Source organism: Carettochelys insculpta, chromosome 7 (genome assembly GCF_033958435.1).
Source record: "Carettochelys insculpta isolate YL-2023 chromosome 7, ASM3395843v1, whole genome shotgun sequence".
Classification (NCBI taxonomy): domain Eukaryota; kingdom Metazoa; phylum Chordata; order Testudines; family Carettochelyidae; genus Carettochelys; species Carettochelys insculpta.
This window is the reverse complement of record NC_134143.1, coordinates 13,464,185-13,486,840: the sequence shown is the minus strand read 5'-3', so window position 1 is coordinate 13,486,840 and position 22,656 is coordinate 13,464,185. Positions and strand designations below refer to the sequence as shown.

General features: G+C 37.4%; 1 protein-coding gene across 2 annotated transcripts in view; it reads left to right on the top strand.

Annotated features, from left to right (window-relative positions):
• The window catches only part of KCNMA1 (potassium calcium-activated channel subfamily M alpha 1), an 863,058-nt gene that overhangs the window by 746,170 nt on the left and 94,232 nt on the right, over positions 1–22,656 (top strand). For both annotated transcript variants that reach the window (XM_075000037.1, XM_075000036.1), the window contains exon 19: positions 22,044–22,137. In XM_075000037.1, coding sequence (XP_074856138.1) covers positions 22,044–22,137 — 94 coding nt within the window. The remainder of the gene's footprint in view (positions 1–22,043; positions 22,138–22,656) is intronic.

Sequence of the window (22,656 nt, the reverse complement as noted above, 5' to 3'; positions counted from 1 at the left end):
TGATAGTAGCCGTGACATATGAATCATAAAAATTAGAAATCAAGTTACATATCAGCCTAGCTGGTAAAGTCTCGTGGGCTGTTAGGCTTCTTTAATGAAAGAATAAATGCACTCCAATATTACAAGGGATAGTTACCTCCCTTCTGTGAGTATCATTCAAATTCATCTCCACAAACTTACACATTATTCATAAATAGTATATTTATTTTATCCCTAATTGTTTTTAGTGACACTGGTATAATACCATTGGCATGACTCCTGAAGTTTCCAGGTGTGAGAATGAGGCAGATCACTCTCATTGGGTTTGAATTGGTGGAAGTAGTAAGCAATGTCAATTGCACTTCTTTGTCATACAAAGGACATGCAAGATATTTGCAACTTACATCTTCAGAGAGCAGAAGGTTAAGGCAAGGTGTTACATCAGGCTGTACTTTGTTGGCTTCCACATCCAGTTAGTACTTTGAAATGTGCGGAATAATTCCCAAAGTCTTTGGAAGGTCTAGTAACAGTAGTGGTAATTACACAAGCTAGTGGAACTGGTGTTGTATCCATTTTTCCTATTAAAACTGTTGGAACAAAACTTCTGATCACCTTGTTGGGCTATTCTTTTAATATTTCATATTGATTCGAGTAGAGCTCACAGGCTATTTCCACACAGCACTGTTATTTCAAAATAAACTATTCTGGAAGAAATTTTCCAGAATAGCTTATTTCAAAATGGCACAGCTATACACAAAGGCTGTGTCTACATGGCATTCCTCTTGCAAGAGAGGAACGTAAACAAAGGAACCCAATGCTGCAGATGAAGTGCCAATTTCCAAATCTCACAGTTCATTTGCATAATCTAACACAATCATGCAGTCAAGAGAGAAGCTGATGAAAAAAACAGCCACATAGACCAGATTCTGTCAGTGAAAACCCCCTTTGTGGACAGACCCTTATATCTCATTTTTTCAGGGATAAGGGTATGTCTACAAAGGAGGTTTTCGCTGACAGATCCCTATCTATGCAGCTGGCATTTTTTTCACCAAATCTCTCCCAACAGAGCAATCGCACGAGATTATGCAGGTGAAGTGAGAGATTTGTAAATCAGCACTTCATTTGCAATGTTGGTTCCCTCATTTGCATTCCTCTCTCTCGAGAGGAACGCTGTGTAGATGTAGCCAAAATGTGTAATGAAATAACACTCTGCTATTTCAAAATAGAATGTCCAAACACAATACGCCCTATTTTGGGTTACAGCCCTTGGACCTACTATGACTTATTTTGAAATATCCCCTATTCCCTGTCTACATAGCCCCTATTCCAAAATATGTCTTTCAGAATAAGTCCTATTCCTCATGGAATGAAATTTACCGTATTTGAAATAAGCCATCAGCTATTTCAAAATTGTGGTTGCATTGTGTAGACAGTCGCAAAGTTATTTCAGATTAGTGTGTGTTATTCTAAAAAAACTTTGCTGTATAAACACACCTACAATGTGCTGGACTTGGTACAGACAGAAAAGCTACTATAGTCCCTAACTTGAAAATCTTACAGGCTAGGAACTGGCTATTAACAATTATTTACTGGAGCCTATGTACTGTTTCCACATTTACTTTAACATCTCCTAGCAAAACATCCATTACACCTTCTATATTATGATGTCCAAAGATTTTTCTCTTTGGTTTCAAATGTTACCTTTCTCTGTCTCTGTATTTTGTTTCTCCCCACTCACTATTCTGGAAAGAGTTATATTAAATCCACATTTAATTTGATTTTATATTTTTTATGTGCAGGACAGTTTGTGCAGTCCACATTAATTGTTCAGCCTACTACTGTATGTGTTTTCAAATTATTTGTTGTTTAAACTGGTTACGGTTGTACTGAATTTTTTTTGGTTTTAGTTTTATTGGATTTTTGATGTAAAAGCCAAGTCTGCACAAAAGTGAAACTATTTTTTTGTTTTTTCACACAGCCTGATTTTGTTAAAAAAAAAAATCTGGCCCTTGAAAGGGGGCCCATTTTACTCCCCAAACTTGCATTTCAAGGAAAAAGGTTTTTTTTGAAAATATGTAATCTTTAAATTTTAAGAATTTAATTACAAATATTTCACACCACTTTACTCAGCAGTACTTCTGGCTTTTGTAACTGGACATGTCTTACTGTTTGTTTCATTCAGGCGTAAGTTACAGCTCTCTGCGGAGACAGGATAAGAGAGCAGACCACGTGTTATTTATTAGTCAGTTTGCTAAATGCCTTACTGAAAAGCTGCTTATATATGAAGGTGATAAACTCAATATAAGAACTCACAAAGCATAGAATAGTCTAATCCCATCTACCCTACAGTGTCCTTCCTTGCAATTCACCATACCTCTGCACTTTGGCTGTGGCTACACTAGCTCCCTCCTTTTGGAAGGGGCATGGTAATGTGGGGTTTTCGCAGATGCTAGTGAGGCATTGCCATGAACATGCAGCACCTCATTAGCATAAGGCGGCCACGCGTGATTTAAAAGTGCCACTTTCAAAATGCATGCTGCCTGAGTAGCTGGGGGCCTTTCAAATGGAACCACTGATTTCGAAAGCCCCTTCTTCCCATTTGGTTTGGGGAAGTAGGGGCATTTGTAATCAGGGGGTCCTTTTGAAAGGCCCCCAGTTACATGGGTGGCATGCATGTCAAAAGCATCACTTTTGAACTTCATTAGCATCTACTGAAATCCCTCATTACTATGACCATTCTGATATGAGGGGGCTAGTGTGACCACAGCCTTTGTGTGGAAAACCACTTCTGCTTCTTTGCACAGGTGTAAATGACTAACAAAGGTGGAGGGGAAAAGTGAATCAAGCCCAAATTCTAAAAGGGATTTTCTTGGTCATATATGATTCCATATACCTGCTGTCACTATGACATTCTATATGATGAAAAATACATATGTTATTGTTATGACTAACTGCAACTGGCCCCTTCAGTATCTTTTTGATGTGTTTCAGTCCTGTGCATACATAATTTTCAATCAGTTATGTGTCATTGTTTTCCTTGAGCCAAAATACACCTGCAATCCATAGTATCCCCTTAGCTAGTCTAAACATAAAGGTGCTGCTTTCCTTAACAGAAACTATCATTTTAATTCTTGGACAAGATTTTTCCCCCACATGATCTTTACTGCAGTGTTTTCTTTGGAACTCAGTTCTTTTTTATTCCTGGAGTGCTTCTTGTTTTCAGCACCTCCATCCTGCCCTTTTCCAGAACCTGTACTTAGCTTTCCTGTCCAGCACAACCATTACTTATGATATGAAACATATCAATTTCTAGCTTGGACCGTATGGGAATAAATTACCACCTTTGGTATGGGTTTCAGCTTGGCCATATTACCAACTTGTCTTCTTTACTTCTGCATACTCTTGGCCAAAACTTTGCCCCATCTTGATGAATGAAGGCAATCTCTGTTCCATTTAGTACATATCTGTGTTGTAGATAGTCAGCATATCAAGTCGTTTCACTTATAATGGTGTCAGACCTTCACATTTGTCTTCCTATGTGGTACTATCATGACTTTTTCCAGTTGTAATCCCAAGTACATTTTTTCCCCCAGATTGGTGAAGATAAATGTTAAATCTCTGGATTCTGGATTTCTAGTGTTTCAATCTCTAAGACTAGACCGACATCTGAATCTTATTTTCTTTAATGGCTTGGTACCTTTTGATGCCATAGTTCACTCCTCCATTGTTGTCCACAACACTCTGCTCCTCCTAAAAGGGTCATGAACTGGTTTTGAGTCTCAAATTATAGGCATGTCTTGAGGAAATGCTTAAGCAGAAACTTTCGGCTTACACAGCCAGCTTCAAGGTCCCACATGCTCCTCAGAGAATATTGATATCCTTAAGGTTCTGACCCCAAGGAAGTATATAAGTCTGTAAGCACACAAAGTCATTTTTATCTGCCCTCCACACATGATTCTTTGGTCTGCCTTCTTCCACCTGTGAGCTAGACCTCCAAGCAACTTGCTCTTGGGAAGATGACTTTCTTGGCAGCTGTAAGGTTCCCTAGAGAGCTGGATTTCTGGATGCTTTCAGAATCTCACTATGAAAGCATCTGAGAGCAACATTCTAAATCTATTGGCATTCTGCAACATATTAAGTCTCATTAGAGCTAGCATAGTCCATTAGTTTCTGTTGGAAACACCTTCTGCTTCTTGCAATTGATTCTGTTGGCCTCTAGGTCCCACTGAAATTGGCAGCAAAAATCACATTCCCATTAATGGGAGGAAAATCAGGACCAATGTAGGAGCCAAAGATTGTGTAGGATCTCCTCATAGATTTATGTTATGTTGGTTTGGTCTGTCTTCTTTTCCTTATCTCATGCTGCCTGCTCAGAAAAATTTGAATACTCAGATCCCTAACTCTCAAAACAAAAAGCAGTCAAGTAGCACTTTAAAGACTAGCAAAATAGTTTATTAGGTGAGCTTTCGTGGGACAGACCCACTTCTTCAGACCATAGCCAGACCAGAACCTAAGGTCTGAAGAAGTGGGTCTGTCCCACGAAAGCTCACCTAATAAACTATTTTGCTAGTCTTTAAAGTGCTACTTGACTGCTTTTTGTTTTGATAGTGTATGGACTAGCACGGCTTCCTCTCCGTTACTATTCAACATGCAAGGCCCTAACTCTCAGTGCTTCCAGCCTATATGGGCCTTTTCTAGCTGATGTAAAACTGAGAAATGATGTGTCTAGAGTGCCAGAGCTACTAATTCAGTTCAATGACAATCCCATGCCCTGCCACAGTTCTCCCTGACTGCTCTTTCAGTGCCTTCTTTTCTACTTGGCCATATTATCACCTTGTCTCCTTCACTTTCTAAAGTTCTTGGCCAAATATGTGCCTCCCGTTGATTAATGATTGCAAATACTGTTCCATCTAGCACACATCTTTAATGAACTTTCATTCTCAAATCATCTCATTTTGAAGACTTGGCCAAATAGTCCCATGCATAGCCAGCACCAAAGAAGCAGAACTGCAATAACAAACGAAAAATAGCAATCCATTCTAATAATGCACTTTGGTGGTTTCAGAAGTGCATTGTATTTTGCTCTTCACCATCTAGAGATGTAATCTCCATATTATAAAATTATAGTTAGCTTCCCATTAGATATATGTGAAATGACATCCATTTCCTTCATGCAATGACATTAAGTTGTCTGGGCCTATCCTTTGTAGGTACTTCAGTGTTATCAGTGTAATATTTTTGTTAGAGATCTAATCAGCTGGAATGTATAACAGTAATTTATTTCAGAGAAGCATCTTGATTCTATTTTGCTTTTGTGAGAAAAATATGGTCCCTGCTGCACCACATCCGTCCTTTAGAGCACTTTTTCTGTTAGAGATCAAATCACTGTTGTAAGTAACATTGTCATTAGTTATCACCACTAGATTTCTTAGCTTATACTTTATTTTCCACTCTTAAGAAAATGTGAGCCTTTGCTCCACAGCGACAATCAATTGTAACCAAACTACTGTATGCTTTGGCAGATGTTTTAGCATTAATTCTTTGTTCAGTTGCTTTTGCAGATATAATCAGAGTTAGCTATCATATATCCATTTCTTTTTATTATTGTGTTACTTTGCCTTCTCTCTTTTGCCATCGTTTACTTAAAATGACATGCTGAACTTCTCTAATACTTCATATTGGTGAATTATGCTCCAGCTCTGCTTTGCTGATTGCTGTTTTTTACTATGATTTTATGGATTTAATCTTAGTTATGTGTATCTTGGGTGTTCATTATATTAGTAAATTTTAGGTGTGTTTGTTTAGAAGACCACATAACTTCATAATACTGCAGTCTGTGAAATACATCACTGGAATCACTGATGACGGGAGTGTTGTTCTTTAGCAGTATACATTACTGATTTCTCTCATGGCGTGAACTGTATTTAACTTTATGTCCATAGGCAATCAAGTCAACATACATAATAGACTGTTGAATCAACATGATCATTCTTTTTGTTTTATTGGTATGTTTAATCAATAGCTTATGGTGTTTTATATATTAGAATTGGTCTATCAACAATTAACATTCACTGCTCATGAAAGCCATACTTCAGATAATGGAGTATCATTCAACTGCAATCAAGAAGCTAGAAATCTGCCTTCTGGTAATAAAATTTCTGTGTATAACATCAGCTGAGAAATAATGCTCCGTATTTATGCATAGATCCCAGGATAGGTGGGGAAAAAACACATACTGAGTTTAAACTTGGTATGACCAGCAGATGGAGCAGCTGGCTCACAAATAAAGTAGCAACTGAAAGGGATCCAAGATCCTGTAAGATTCTTTTCTTTTCTTTTCTGTTTAAGAAATTAATTTTGTTTAGGGAAAAACAATTTCTAATAATTTTGCTTAGGGAAAAACAATTTCTAATAATATTGAAACTTGAAAATTTTATAAACTTACAAAAAATTGAATAAATATTCATCTTTATGCATGTAAAATAACAAATCTGTATGCATTATGTAAACATATGTACAGAATCTTATCCTTGGCTAATACATGTTTATGAAAAAACACATATTACTCCCACACGATTAAGAAAAACAATTAAGACTTAACATCACCGAAGAGTGTTGCAACTCAATGTGAGAGAGCCCAGGGGTCACTGAGTTTGATTACACACTATTCCAATCAAGGAGAGTTTTTTCATTGACTTGAATAAAAACAGTGCCATAGTGAGACAGGCCGAAGGAACCATCCCTTCCTTACCTCTTGTGGCTGATGTGAGCTATAGCATGGGCATCACTCTGATATATAGACATTTAACTTCACTTCCTTCTGTCAACAAAGAAAGAAAAGCCAAAAATGGGGGTGAGAAACAAGTTAAAACAAAGGCAAAAATCAAACAATTTGGCTATGGTTATATTAGTAAGTTTTGCCAACAAAACCCCCATTTTATTGACAAAACTGGTCGAACATTCACACACAAAATGCATTTTGTAGACAATTTGTCAACAAAACTCAGCCATTTTGCTGGCAGCATTCTGCCACTCAGCCATGAGACATAAAGCTGCTGTCGACAGCTTCTGTTGACAAAAATGCTGTGTGGATGCAATGGGGGTTTATGGCTTCTCTTGACAAACAGGGCATCCAGAACAATGGGCAGCCCTATATGCTGTGCTTCTGGGTGCCTGTTTTGTCAATTGAGCTGAGCACTTTTCCGATTAGCCTTTTTTGTATGGCTGCACTATGGCGACAGAAGTTTTGTTTGTCAATCTCTTCCAACAGTGACTTCTGTCGACAGAGTGGTGTTGCGTAACTGTAGTCTTAGAAAAGGGTATTAGGAATCTTTGTGGCAAGAACCTAAGCAAACCTAAGAAAACAGACTAGATAATGCCCTAAGAAACAGAGGGGGAAATTTTCATAGGTGCATAGTGGACGTATGTATAATCCCCTAAATTCCCTTGAAATGCCTCATATTTGCGGGAGGTTGGTAAGATGGTTTGATCAGACTTACACATTAAATTTATTAACAAAACACCCTCAGTACAAACATGTTAAAGTGTGCTTTAAATGAGGCCTGAAATAATTGGACAAAATATTATTTTCTCAGTTTATATATTCCACAAGATATTGATTGGAATTTTACTGGAAATGTATACTTTAAAAATAGAGAAAAATTGGCACTTGGTACTGGAAAACAAGGTAACAACTCTAATTAGGTTTCTCTAGGGTGAAATCTACACTTCCCCCTGCTCTTAGAAGGGAAACCATTTCATCTACAGTCTAGATTAGATTTATAGAGCTCTGCTATGGAGAAGGAAGCATGAGAATATTGCAGAATCCGTTTCCTATGCACTAAATAACATTTTTTTCTGTCCAATGTGCTATATGCTGTAACACAAGATTTCTCAATCCAGAGGAGCAAAGCAATTACCAGGGGCCCTGTTCTCATTTATAGTAGCATACTCGGCATACAAGTATATTATATTTTTCCCCACTGAACTTTAATGTAGCTGGAGGAGTGCAAACATTTAACTGCACCACTGGCACTGTTGTGGGTGTGGTTTAGGAGACTCATTTTAAATACAGGCTACTCTTTGGTTGGTTGTTTTATTGACCATGCGTTTTGACCATGGTTTTAATGGTGATTGATCACTCTGCAGGAAATTAAGACACACTAGGGCAACCTCCATTAATGTGTAGTTCAGAGAAACAACAGGACAGATTCCTAGTACAGTTTGACAGAATAACATAATTGTAGTCTATTCTTGCTAATGTTGCTGCTACTTCATGTTCTTGCTAGCTGGTGTCAAAACCTTCTCTAAGGAAGTAGGTCAAATCTTAAGCTTTGGCTTGAAACTTGTTAAGACAGTGATGATCTGTGCCAATGAATCAAGCCCACAGTTATGGATGTGGAAAAGCTTAACACTACATTTGCTCTATGGTACTAGTCTTACGAAGGGATCCAAAACAAGACATGGCTTTTGGCTTAATATATTTCACCTTAAAGGAACTGTCAGAGGATCACTCCTAAAGGAGTGGCAATTTCCTTTATAGATCCTTTATGTTCATTTAAGAAAAAAAGGACAGAAATAAGAAATCATATTGATATTTAAAAGAAACCTCTGTGTATCCAATACATCAAAGAAATTGACCAGTATCAACTTCTCTTTATCACAAATACTTTTCACGTGCATTTAATCTCAAATTACTTCTCAAGGGCTGTGTCTATGTGAGCACCTTCCTTCGAAGAAAGGATGGTAATTAGAGTGTTGGGCGATAACTAATGAAGTGCTGCTGTGCATAGGCAGCACTTCATTAAGCAAATCCCTCCCCCCCACCACAGCAACTTGGAAGTTTTAAACTTCGAAGTACCAGCACGCATCTAGCTGCGGCGCACCTGCCAATACTTCGAAGTGCCAGGGCAACATCAAAGTCCCTTTACTCCAGGGGGGCTAGACGCACATCGGTACTTCGAAGTTGCCGCGGGCGGGAATTTGCTTAATGAAGTGCTGCCTATGCACAGCAGCACTTCATTAGTAATCTCCCACTCTAATTACCATCCTCCCTTCAAAGGAAGGTGTGAGTGTAGACACAGCCCTTGAGAAGTAACTTGAGATTAAATGCACCTGAAAAGTATTTGTGATAAAGAGAAGTTGATATTGGTCAATTTCTTTGATGTATTGGATACACAGAGGTTTCTTTTAAATATCAATATGATTTCTTATTTCTGTCATTTTTTTCTTAAATGAACCTACAGGATCTATAAAGGAAATTGCCACTCCTTTAGGAGTGATCCTCTGACAGTTCCTTTATGATGAAATATATTAAGCCAAAAGCCATGTTTGGTTTTGGATCCCTTCGTAAGAGTAGTATCTTAGAGCAAATGTAGTGTTAAGCTTTTTCACATCCATAAATGTGGGCTTCATTCATTGGCACATATCATCACTGTCTTAACAAGTTTCAAGCCTGAAAATTTTGAGGAGTAAGGGGACTTCGAAGTTGCCCCGGCACTTCGGATTACCAGCGGGTGCGCCTCAGCTAGACGTGTGCCAGTACTTCAAAGTTGCCATGGGGGGGCGGGGATTTGCTTAATGAAGTGCTGCCTATGCATGGCAGCACTTCATTAGTAAACTCCCAACACCCTAATTACCATCCTTCCAGTGAAGGAAGGTGGTAATGTAGACAAGCTCAAGGAGGAGGGGCATTGATAGGACTATTTTATATATAGTGAAATTGAGGTGTGGCAAGATTACTTGCTTGTATCTGTCAGTGGGGGCTGTGAGTGCTCAACACAACTATACATCAGGGCACATGTGACCTTACCAAATTCTCATAATACATCAATGTTAGAGCTGCAACTACAACCCCAGGTCTCTCGACAAGTAACCGTTAGATCATGGAGTATCCTTTATCAAAAGTGTAACCTATGGAGCTCTTAAGGACAGTCGTTGGGCAATCCACGTGCAGGTTTCTCCGTGTCACTTTGGTTCCTTCCTATCATTTAAGGTACGAGGATAATGTGACCCTGTATGACACCAGCATGTAAAATCTACTTGAGAGGACACTTAATCCCATTGCTTCCAATTGGAGCATTTGTGTTTCAGTGTTATCTTGCAGCAGTGCCTTGTTTGCTTGTCTTCAATTTAACTGGTCTTCTCAAAAGAGGTGGACCTGGAACAGAAAGTCTGTGGGTTGTGACGTTTTGACTGCTCGACATTTGACCCTTTTATAATCATTCCCTATTTTATAAGTCTTGGAAGAAAAGCTCCTTTTCCAGACCCCCGTGATATTTCACATAGCCACAATGTGTGGAGAAGTCAAGTGGACTGTTAAATCGAAACAGGAAAATATCCTCTGATTTTTTTTTAATTTTCACTTGACAGTTTGCCAATAATAGTTTAATGGCTTGAATAAATAGTTACAGTGGGAACAGTAAATGGAGAAGTCAGTGAGGAATGAGGTGTCTCAAAAAAGCTGAGATAAATAAATGGGAGAAGACTAAAAGCTGAACAAAAATAGTACAAGATTCAGGGAACTGTAAGTAAACCTGACTGTAAATTATTATTTGATTATGGATTTCACAGATTAGCTCTTACTTTTCTCTGTGTGCTTGCATCAGGGGGTGGGGGAGAGGGAGTATGGTTACTGCATATAGCAGTGCCATGATGTCAAAATACAGCATTTTTTTGTGCCAGACCCATACAATTTGTCGTTCTTCCTCTGGCGTTGTCCTACACTCAAACTCCTATGGAGGCACCTAAGCATTGTGCAACACTGCAATAGATAAAGTGCTCTTTCTGCCCTGTCTCAACAGCTCACGCCCTGAAGCATGAAATATGAACAGCTTAATGCTCCAGATCTAAAGCCCGCTGAGGTCAATACAAATCTTTTATGTGATTTCCATGGGCTTTAACATGAACTGCCTTAACGTAGTTCCTCCATTGCTTTGCTGATATTATGGCAATAGAGAGTAGGAGTGATAACCACAAGTATATGTGGGAAAGCATTGGTAACATGCCACCCTTGGATTAAACTGGAAGGAAAAATCAAAGCTCTACAATACCTTCAGGGGGTTACTGTACCCCTAAAGAAATATATTGAAGGCTATATTCAGTGTAAAATCTCATTCTGGACTCCTTTTATCAAAAGACTAAAGTTAAAATAAGTGTCTTTGCAGCATATCCTTCCTTGTGCCAAAGTGTGTACCTGCCTTACTCTAAAAGCCCATATATTTAAACTTTATCTTGGTTTAATAGAAGATCAGGGCAGCCATCTATAATATATAACATGATTTCACCTACCAGTATTTCACATGTTGTGTTAACTGCTTATACAGAGCATTCAAGTAATATATATTCTCATACTATCACTACTATGCTGTGAGAATTAGAATACCACCGTTGTGGTAATACAAAATTTAAAAAGACGAAGCCTGCTTTAAAAAAAATGTTGCAGTCATACTTTTGAAGGACAATCAACTTATATGTTTTTAGTCACAAATAAAAGCCTTCCCATCCAACTCTTCGCTGCTTCCCCCAAAAAGCAAAGGCTGGCTCCTTGGGTCTTGTTATTTCATAAAGAATGCCTTATGCAAAGGTTCAAAGTGCATTCATTATTTCCAGGCATTTGCAAAACTTATAGAAATCTTATATGCCTGCCATTCATGTATCTGTGTTTTCTTATCTTCTTGCATATGGCATAAACGGAAACTGAATGCCAGTGAACATCACCTGCTTTTATACTGGCATCCCTGTATATCAGCATGTGTAATATTGGTTTCCTTTTACACAAACAAACAGAAATGAAATTCTCCTTGAATTTGAAAGCACATGGGCAACAAAAATGCAATCCTTTCCTTTCACTCAGAATTACCATTTCAGACATGAAAAAAATACTGCTCTGTGAGTCTGTTGTTTTCTAAAATTAATATTCTTGTATCTAGTCAGGCACCATTGCCTTGTTAGTCTCTAGTCAATGGTTTCATTGCCTATGTGACTGCAAAAAAATCAAGCAATAATTATAAATTCATAACATAAATAATTCATTGGCATAAAATGATTTTTAAAGGGACTTAATAAGATTTATTTTCCAGACAAATAACACAAGTGTCCTGACTAAATCTTGTTTCAGTGTATGTGGAATTCGAGCCCAAACTGATTGGATATATTTTTTCTTTTTTGAAACTACCTTTGATAAGAAATGCATTACAAACTCATCAGTTTAACTTCCTGTTAACAAAGAGACAGCAGCCGTCTGGATTATTCTAGATCCGCAGTGAAACTGCCACACTACGTCCGCTCAAACTAAAGCTGTGCAAGTTTGACAAGGGGCAGATGAATCCAGGAGTTATTGTGCAGGGGTTTAAGTCTATGCGGCAGCTGACGGTTGAAATAATCATCTATACATTGCTCTGAGCTAGCTGGGGAAAGGTTGAAGCTGTATATTTTCAACATATCTAGTCTAATGGTTAATCTGTCGTCTTGTGCAGGGGGAGCTGGGTGGAATCACAGCAATAGCTGACAGTTTGGAGGAAATGCAGTGGGTATGTTCAGTTGCCTGATTCACAAAGTGGTAGGTAGAAAAATAAACAGGCTTGCCATTGAAAGAGGGAAGTCATGTTCACTGTCACTCACAGCAGAAGAATGTTGGTACCCAGAAGTTCAATCAACATATTGATTATTTGCATTCTGTAATAGGGAGGTTCATGTCATTGTCCTCCTTCACCCCAGGAGTTTGAGGGCTGAGCTATATAGAATGAATATCAGATTACAGGTGAACTGTGATTTCATTGTTTGGTGATAAACAGAGAAGTTCCTTATCAGAAAGAGAAAAGGAAAGTTGAAGGGAGAAGGGGGGAATCAATTTCTTATTCAAACCAAGGGTTGGTAAACTGCTAAATACTGCTAAAAACACTCCTTGTATTTCTTGTGCTCATGTGGTTAATCTGTATAGAGGCGCAGTATCACCCTTTACAGAGATTATGGGTTAGACTGAAACAAAAATGAGGCATCTGCAAATGACGACTGTGGCCGATGTCTGGTTGTTAGGGAAAATGATATGTTAGGCTCTGGTGTAGTGATGGCATTGAAAGCCTAACAATTTTGATTGTTTAATTTTATTTTTGGTACTGTTTTTGATTTGTTGTCCGCTTCATCTTTTAAATACATCTTTATGTCCCCTTCCAGGCAAATCACACTGAAGCCACTTCCAGCCATGTCTTTGACAGAACTGGACTGGTACTCTGTCTTGTTACATTTAAATGAAAACTAAGAACAAAACAGAAAGTGCTGTGGGGATGGAATTAAGCAGATGGGTTGTTTTTAAAAAGGTTCAGGATTTGCTGGGGTTTTTATTCAAATTAATTTGCTTTTATAACAGATATAATGTATAGCAATAGGAAAACAGCAAGTCTGCAGATGTGATTTGATAATGTAGTCTTTCCGCAAAGATTTGTATTTCTTCCCAGGGTGTAGCTTGGCTAAGACCTTTTGTGGGGCTGCACATTACTATCTTGAAAATAAACCTCTATAAAAATCATTTTGATCTCTTGATATTTAAAAGGAATTATTATAACTTAAGATAATGCCAATAGGATTGATGGCTAAGAGGTGTACAGTAGTTGCCATTAAATATATATTTGCCTACAGCTACCACACATTTATTACAGAAGCTAGCTTCTTATGCTTAGATTGGGAAATATCACACTGTCTAATCCTGAGTGTTGTAAAGGTTGACTGACCTGTGGTGACCACTCTGTGTATCCCAGCTTTATCTTCCCATTTTGTCTCATCCAGTGCCCTGCTGTCTGCAATCCTCAGTAATCTATTGATCCTCTCTAAAAAAGACTGATTTATAGATCCATAGCAAAAGCCCTCTTATTATTAACAACAGCAAGACAATACAGATGCAGTGGGCACCATCAGACAGGAGACAATTGACTTTTAGGACTAAATAACCGACCTCTGCTATTTGAGCTATGAGTGGAAGGGGGTTGTTCTTTAATTCAAATGGTGGTGATTGGGTCCCACCACAAAATAAAGACTTGCACTACATAGAGAACTATTTTGGCACTGGATGATGTTGACTTGAAAATTATGAAAATTTTTAGAGAAGAAAATGCCCCATCACAAATAGGTTGGCTGTCAACCCAGTTGAATCACTGGAGGTCTTTAATGACATACTTAACTATATATAATTATGAGTGATATTTCACCCATATGTATGTCACATCAAAATTGGTATGATCTTAGCCAGATAAATATGAATTATGCAAATGAAAGATTTCAGCTCACATAGTACAGTAGGGCACATTTAAAAACATACATGGTTAATTCATGCACATAGGTGTATTGGTATGAGCAAACAGAACTACAGGCATATGTGCAAACTATGGAACTGCACATGTAAAACTGTTAATTATGAGTTGCAGCAATAGTTCATCATGATATGGTCCAATACATATTCTGTGCACAAAATTGCATGTTTATGCCTGAATGTGTATTTCAATATGTAAGTTAGGTTGCCCATTTTTAAAAAAAATTGGGGCCATAGGCTTGTATGTTTTCCATGATGTATATATACAAAAAAAAAAAACCCTGGAATGTCGTCCTTAGAAAGTAGAAAATTATATATAAAGACTGGGGCAAGGGGAGTATTATTATTTACCCAATGAAGATGTTCAAATGTATGGCTATGTCTACACTAGAGGGTTTTGTCAACAAAATGCTAGTTTTGGGAACAAAACTCACAGAGTGTCCACGTCACCAAGGTGTTGTCTCAACAGTAAATGAACAGAACACAGCACTTGTCTATTGACAGAAAGCTGGTCTGGAAGTTATGGGCGCCTGTCTGTCGATAGACAGGGCTTCAGGACACAGGGCAGCCCTGTCTGCTGTGCTTCTAATTGGCCATTTTGCCGATGGAGTGGCGGGGCAGTCCAGCCACTCTCTGTAGACAGAGCATTTCATTCTTGCAATCCGCCTGGCAGTTTGGCCGCAATCTGTTGGCAGAAGTTTTTTTGGAACTTCTGTTGACAGTTCATTCTGGTGTAGACCTCGCCTGTGTGTGAGAGGTTGTTTTATAATTACCCATCTTCCTTTTTCCATCTTCCTTCAAAGCAGCTGGTTAGTATTGGTTACTGCCATCAGTGGGGTATGGGACCAGATGGACTTCTGTCTGGCAGTTTCTGTGTTTCTAGAAGAATGAAAATGAAAATTGGAACTATTTACCTCACTGTTACTAAGTTTGTAATGTTAACTTTGATGGTATTAGGGTGCAATCATGATATATGAGATAAAGTTAGAAGTCATAAGTGAATTTGAGCCCAGGAAAATCTAGGCTGACTATCGGGAGATAAATCCCTAATTATAAGATTTATGTGGGTAGTTATGCTACCCAGCAACATGGTATCTAAGCACCCAGAGCTGAGTGTCCCCAGGAATTGTCTTTCCAAAACCCTGGGCTCACATGAGTTGATTGGAAGGGTTTGAGAAGCTTATTGATGGATTTTCCCTCCCTTCTTTTGTTTTGATGCAAAAGTGTAGGTTTTTTTATGGATTATATTCTTCGTTATTGGCTATATACTAAAATTGGAATAAAATTGTTGTGTTTCATGAAGTGTTTGAACAAGTGGAAAAACTCACTGGACCTGTGTAGAGAAGTAGGCTCTGTGGATAGACTTAATACAGGTTGAAACTTTCTAATCCAACACTGTTGGGTCCTGATCGGTGCCGGGAGAGAGAATTTGCTGGATCATAGGAAGTCCATATTGTTTAGTAGCATTACCAACACATCCACTGTTTACTGGACTTTTAAAAGGTATTTATGGATACAGACAAATAACAGCACAATACACTGAGAACCCAGAATGGTGGCTGTAAACAAACTTTATGGGTCCACAGAACACTTGACCAGCCGCATGGTAAGTGGAGATCCAGCTAACTAAAATCATGCCTGATAAGGGATGTTGCCGGATGAGAGTCTGCCAGACTAGAGGGGTTCAAGCGGTACTAGTACCTTTGCATTGGAAAGATTTTCAGAAGTAAAAGATTTGACAAAAAGCGTAATCTGTCCAATGCAAGCCAGATGATTTCCTCAGAATTTATTCACTCACTGTTTTGTGTGTGATGTTAGTTAAGGTCATGCATTGGCTTTCAGCAATTTAGGATCCCTTTGAAATCTTATCTATTAATATTTGATCATATATTATTATCAACAGCAAACAGCAGAAAAATGCTGCAAGTTGAGTTCAGATCCAACTTTCAATGGTAGAAATATTTTCATCCATAACAAAAGGGAGTTGGATCAAGTCGTTCATGTACAGACCTTTCTTGGACAAATAGGTACCTCAATTTGCAGGGTTGAATCTTGATAATCAATATGTTCTCAGTTAATATTTCATAGGTCGTGTATGATAAACTTTTGGAGATTGAGACAGGGTCCTTATTCCTTGGACTCAATTGGCAGGTGTCTGAGTGTCTGAGGTGTCCCACTTCCAGCTGATAATGCACTGACCAAAGAGGTCAAAAACATGTTGACCACTGAAACAGTCTTTAAACTACAGATTAAACCTTTCTTGTCCAGCACCCTGTGGACTTGACTGGTGCCTAACAAGAGAACTTGCTGAACCACATTCAGATTGAAGTCAGCAATAGAGATCACAGCTGCATAATTTTACTGCAAGTCTGAAGCATGTTTTTATACTGTCCTTTGCAGAAGGTGACACTGATTGAAGGCTTGAGTTAATGTATTGTTTTTAATTACCTTCTGGTAATTTAGAAGAAGAGGAAATATTAAGGTTCACAATTTCAAATTGAAACCACATCTGGGCATTTAAATTCATTGATCTGATTTTTAGAGGTACTGTTCTTTTTTTGACCTTAATGAAATTTGCTGGTGCTTAACTCCTTTGAAAATCAGGCCACTCTGGAGCCTAAATGTTGACTTCAGTCCATATCTATATGCACGCAAGTTTGAAAAAGTTGACCTCTTTTCTAATTTCTTCTTTATTTAATAGCAGCAGTACATTCCCTGACACTTTTGGTAGATTCAAGGGAGTAAACATCATCCTCAAGCTAATAAATCTTGAGATCTTTATCAAATTTTGGGAAATAGGTTTTCCTTCAAACACACTTACTCTAGGATAGGATTATTGCTTACAGATGATAATATGGAATAATCCTTTTGTAAAGGTTGATTTCATACATATATATATAGCCATTTCTAGAAGGCTGAAGGTATAAACCTGTACTTCAGCTACGGAAACTGATAGTTTAATTTTTAAAGCTGTAATTCCACATAATATTAAAGTTGTTTATCCCATGGTTTGAAACCTTTTTTTTAATACACAAAACATTAATTTACATTTGTCTTATTTAGAAGTAAAGAATGATGCTAGACTGAGTTATTCATAATGTTCATTTCAGTTCAAGAACACAACAACGAATGTACTCGTTGGTGCCAAGCTCACTGAAGGAAACCTGGAACCTGCTCCACTTCTTAATAACTGTAAAGGGAGGCTCTTTCTCTCCAACAGTCCCTCATTGGTGCACCTTAATTTATTGAGTTCTGTTGAGCATTGAAAACCTATATACTGTAGATTGCAAAGGGCACTCAGTTTGCCTGTAAAATATTGCTATCGCCCTCAAAATCCTGAGTTGAACCAAGATCTCTGTAGGTAGCCCCTGAGCTGGCAGCATAAGGCAGTACATATTGGTTTGTGCATGGTTTTACAGCTTGCGTGTTTTCATTGTGAAAATGACATTACTAATGCCCTGTTAAGTGCTTACATTTGTGGGTTTCATGAGATGTGGTGATTGATAACTAATGTTGCTGGGAGGGTGATCTATTATCTTTCTTACATTGTGAATCCTTTACAGTCTAGACAGTGAGTTTACTAAGTATTCCAATTTGAGTAGTATTGTGTAGCTAAAAGGTTGTTAGAGAATCCAACTCATTTTGGAGGTCCACAAAAGCAAAGCACCCATTAAGGGTGTTGTTAGTGGCAACACAGCAATGCTGAAGCAATGAAAGAGAGAGATGCATTTCAAAAAATAGTAACCAAATAATAAAAGAAAAGTTATGAACTTGTCCACTGTTTCTGAAAGATGTTTCCTTTATTTGGCTTAAAAAATGAAATGAGGATAAAAGTCAAGTAATATGTTGTTACAGATGTTCAACTCTGCATTAAGGCTGTTAAAATTACCAGCACATCTTAAATCAATTCATGGAACATTGTCTGGAGGTTATGTCATTAAAATAATGAATCCTTTTTACTCAAGAATAAGCAAACATGTTAAAACATCAGTATAACTTCAAATTAAACTCCAGCGTAAACCAGAGTATCTGAAGCCTCATTAGACTTGCCTGACATTTTTCTAGCACTGAGTCTTCCTGAACTGTAAAACTGTTAGATCCTGTGCCTATTAGGCAAGTGAGCACTGGGTTATTACAACAGTACATTAAGTGTTATACTTAGGGATGAGCAAAAACAAGCTCTTGAATTTCATGAGAACTCAAAGGCTGGAATGAGTTTACATTCTATAAAATTCCATGTCAAATTCCTGAACTTGTCTGTACTTCCGTGAATGCTGGTAAAAAAAATAGTTTTTGTAGTATAGTCTAACCATATTGCAATAAAACTCCCACAGCACAACAAGGTCCTGGCTGTGATGACTTAGTGGGGGTTGATCCTGCTTGAAGCAGGGGGCTGGACTAGATGACCTCCTGAGGTCCCTTCCAGCCCCGTGATTCTGTGAAATTCAAATGATTAAAAATAGGGGTATATTCACATCAACAGAAGCAGGGGGTCAATTGTACAACATTTGTGTTGAGTTGTAATATATCACTGTCTGTTACTCAACTACAGATGTCTTTCATGAAAGCAAGTAAATTTTAAGATTGTTTAATTTAATTTTTATTTCTCTCATGAAGAAATAGGTTCTGTGTAATTAAAATATTTTATAGCTGAATTAAAAGTTTTGCTAGATCACTTTCTTTAAATAAGCAGTAAATTAATATAATATATAAAAGATAATATTAAATATGGTTTATAGCCTACTTATGACTACGAGCCCACCTATGAGTTAGTTTTGCAGTACTTTTGAGAACCAATCCATAGGTAATGGTCTCCATTACATACCATTTGACTATTTCAGCTTCATACAATAACTGCCCCCGCCAATTCACACATATACATATTTAGGAAGTAAAATTGCATTTCAGCTATAAACTCTTTGTCTACAAATTTCATTTAAAAACAAAATTCTGATTAAAAGGTGATATTCTTAAAAGAGATGATCTTTTATTGTTTCAGGAAAAATAAATGGCTCTCTTGAATGAGCAAGGCACAGCTTTAGTTCAAAAACAGGGTTTGTCAAAAGGCTTCACTAAGAAGTATTAACTTGTGAAAATGTTACCCTAGAATGTTGCAGGTAAACTCAGACAGTAATACAGCATAAACATTATGGGTACTTCATGAAGAAAAAGCTTGTTTATTATAGGTACAACACTAAAAGAAACTACCCTTTGTCAGGAAATCCATCTGTGAAGACTATCATTCTGGAAGGTAATAATAATAAAGCCTAGTTTTACAATTGGCCTGTTGGATAATAACCTCTGGTAGGACTGGAAAAAAGCAAATGCTAGACCGCAGAAGGTGCAAGATTCTCATTGTATTTACCTTTAACATTTGAACCAGCAAGCACAACACATTTTAACCAACTGAAGTCTTGGAAAAATACTTTTATAGCATTTTGCAATATTAATAGAAATATTTCTATATATGATATCAAAATAAGATTTCACAAATGCTGCTACTGGGTACAGAGCTTCTTTATACTAGTGAAAAAGACATTAAAATGTACTCCACTTGCGGTGTATAACTGCATTTCTAATAAACATTGTCTAGTCCCATAGGAGCAGATTAATTTAGATGAACTTTGAGCTTGTATTTACTGGTAGGGAGAAACATATTATTTGTAGGTAATTTCTGCAAGCAACATTGTGCATGGTTATTTCCTTCAGTCTCTTAAGTGGTGAGTCCATATGATTTGGACTAACTGTTTATATCCAATAAAGAACAAGGGAATACTGTGTATGTATTGAAGGCAAATTATTGCCTGTATAAAATAGCATCTGAATAACAATTTTTGACAGGCAAATTTTAAACAAGACTGCACCATTTTCCAGAGAATGATTGCCAGGGACTGTCATGGAACATGTTAAAAAACCCATGGTTTATTGTAGCTAGAGCTGGGCAGACATTGCTGAAAAAAAATTGCTGAGAGTTTACAAACAACCAGATATTGAAGTGATTAAATTTTATTGCAACTAACTCTACCAGAGAGTAGTAATGTGCACTTTTCAGCATTTGTGTAGGAAATGTTTACACTCTCAGCCAATCAAAGAACAGTAATTGCACTCTGTGATTTATCTAATAAATCAAAAGTAGGCAGGGCAGCTAGAAATTTGAATGTCAAGTATCAGAAAAAACCTTTCATGACTATGCTTTGGATTTCTAAAACAAAAATGAAATAGTTAAATGTTGAGGAAATCTCCTATACTGTATAAATGTTCTTTAAACAGAAAAAATAGCTGAATTAGTTCAATAAATTACGTTTGTCATTAAAATTGACCAGTGATCTACTTTGTTAGGCAATGCCAGATTATTTCCAAAGACAGCAATATTGCCTTTCAAGGCCCCAGGCCTGTAATCTTGATGAAGGCAAAATTAAGTTCCATAAGATACTCCAGAAAACAGACATGACAAGCTAGAATGCGGGCAATAAGAAAATAGTGTTAGAAGAGGATTGTTGAGAAGGATATTGCTTAATTCATTTTTAGATAAATCTAGAGCAGGTGACATATGTCTAGGTCTGCTTTTCTTTCTTTTTTTTTTTTTTAATGTAGTTCATTGGAAGTAGATTTTCTTTCCAGCTGCTGCTTGTGCACTGCTAATGTGTATTAAGCTCCTTTAATGTAGCTGTTACTACTAATCTCTTTCCTTTTATCTTTAAGGCAACAGCTACTTAGGCCTCAGTTACATTGTCTTCTGGTCGGTTTTTCAATTAACTACAGGATGGAAAAGAGACTATTTTTCCTTCTTGATATTACAGCGTTAGTCTGAATTTGAGAAACCATCATTCATAGATGATTCCCTTTGATAGCAAACCTAATAGTTACGTGTGCTAATTATCCAATACAGTACCTATCCTTTAAACAGTAATGATAAAGGTTAATATGAACATTAACTTGTTAGAAAAATGTAATTGTTTAAAGCAAATAGTATTATGTTATAGGTAATCCAGTGATGTACACTTTATAGTAATCATAAGTGATTTTACATGTGGAAAATAATCTTTCTTTTAAAATGTACTCCATCCTCATTAAAAGAATCTTTGCTGCAATGCATCATCTGTTATACAGGAACTATCCCCCACTTCCATTCAACCATATTCTGCTCATTCCTGTTACAACATCTCCCCTTTGTGACAAAGGTGGAGGAATGAGGCCTGAGATGTGCTGGAGATCTGGGCACAATTGCAGGCAATGTTCACAATCCGAACTAACTGTAATGTTAAACATTAAGGCATTGAATATTTTACATCTCTTCATGAAGACTCTGTTGTCTGGCACGGGAGAAGCAAGAACCCACTGATATCTGGTTCATTAGCAAAAGCAGGCTGGCAGCTATTATGTTGGTATTTCAAACAGTATTTTATCTTTCCGTGTATATAGTAAAGCACTGATTCCATTTTTTAATAGTGCAGATTAACGGAAAGAGAATAGCAGAAATGCTGTTTCCCTCCCTTGCCTTCCATGCACTTTCTTTGTTTTAAAACTACAAAACCAATTTGAACTTATGTGTTCAAAACCCTGGTTTTCTTCACTTCTCCAGTTCCTCCTCCTCTTTAACTAACACGTTCAATATGTTTTTTTATAATGTTGGGCCTTAAAAGTTAGTAATGAAGTATCAGTGTGTGAATGGATGTTGAGTGTGTGTTCTTTGCTATGTCACTTGTATTTTCTATATGCACTTAGCATAATCCTAAATCTCATGAGTTGCCTCTGTTTACAGTTGAAGATGAGCAACCGTCGACACTGTCACCTAAAAAAAAGCAGCGAAATGGAGGCATGCGAAATTCACCCAACTCCTCACCCAAACTGATGAGGTAAGACTGAAAGAAACTCATATCTTTATCTTCTGTACTTCCTCTGCACCTCCCCCTCCTCAAAAAGGTATGGGGGAAAGCTGAAGAAAAAGATTGTTAGATGGGTTCTGCAAGGCTGAAGTATTTATTCTGTCAGCTTGTCAGCAGTTAATGATAGAGCTGAAAAAAAATTCTGTCATGAAAAACAGTTTGAAAAGCTGTTTGAAAAATACATAGGCTTTAAAGTCTTAGCTGTCACCCTGTCCTGTCCATGTGTAGTTCTTAAACAGCAGTGGCACTAATGATAGCGTGAACCAATCAGAAGAACTCATGTGGTTAGCTTGCCTCAGGCAATTCTCTTTTTGTTGGAATCCCTCTGAGTACTGTTTTCTGTACTTAAGGCCATATGTGAGATGTATCATCACAATCAAAAATGAACCTGAATATTACCTTCCTTTTATCCTGTCAATTGAAATCAAATTTCTGTTAATTGATTTTGACTGATTAAAAAAAGTCTAATAATCTATGTACTTGCCAAAG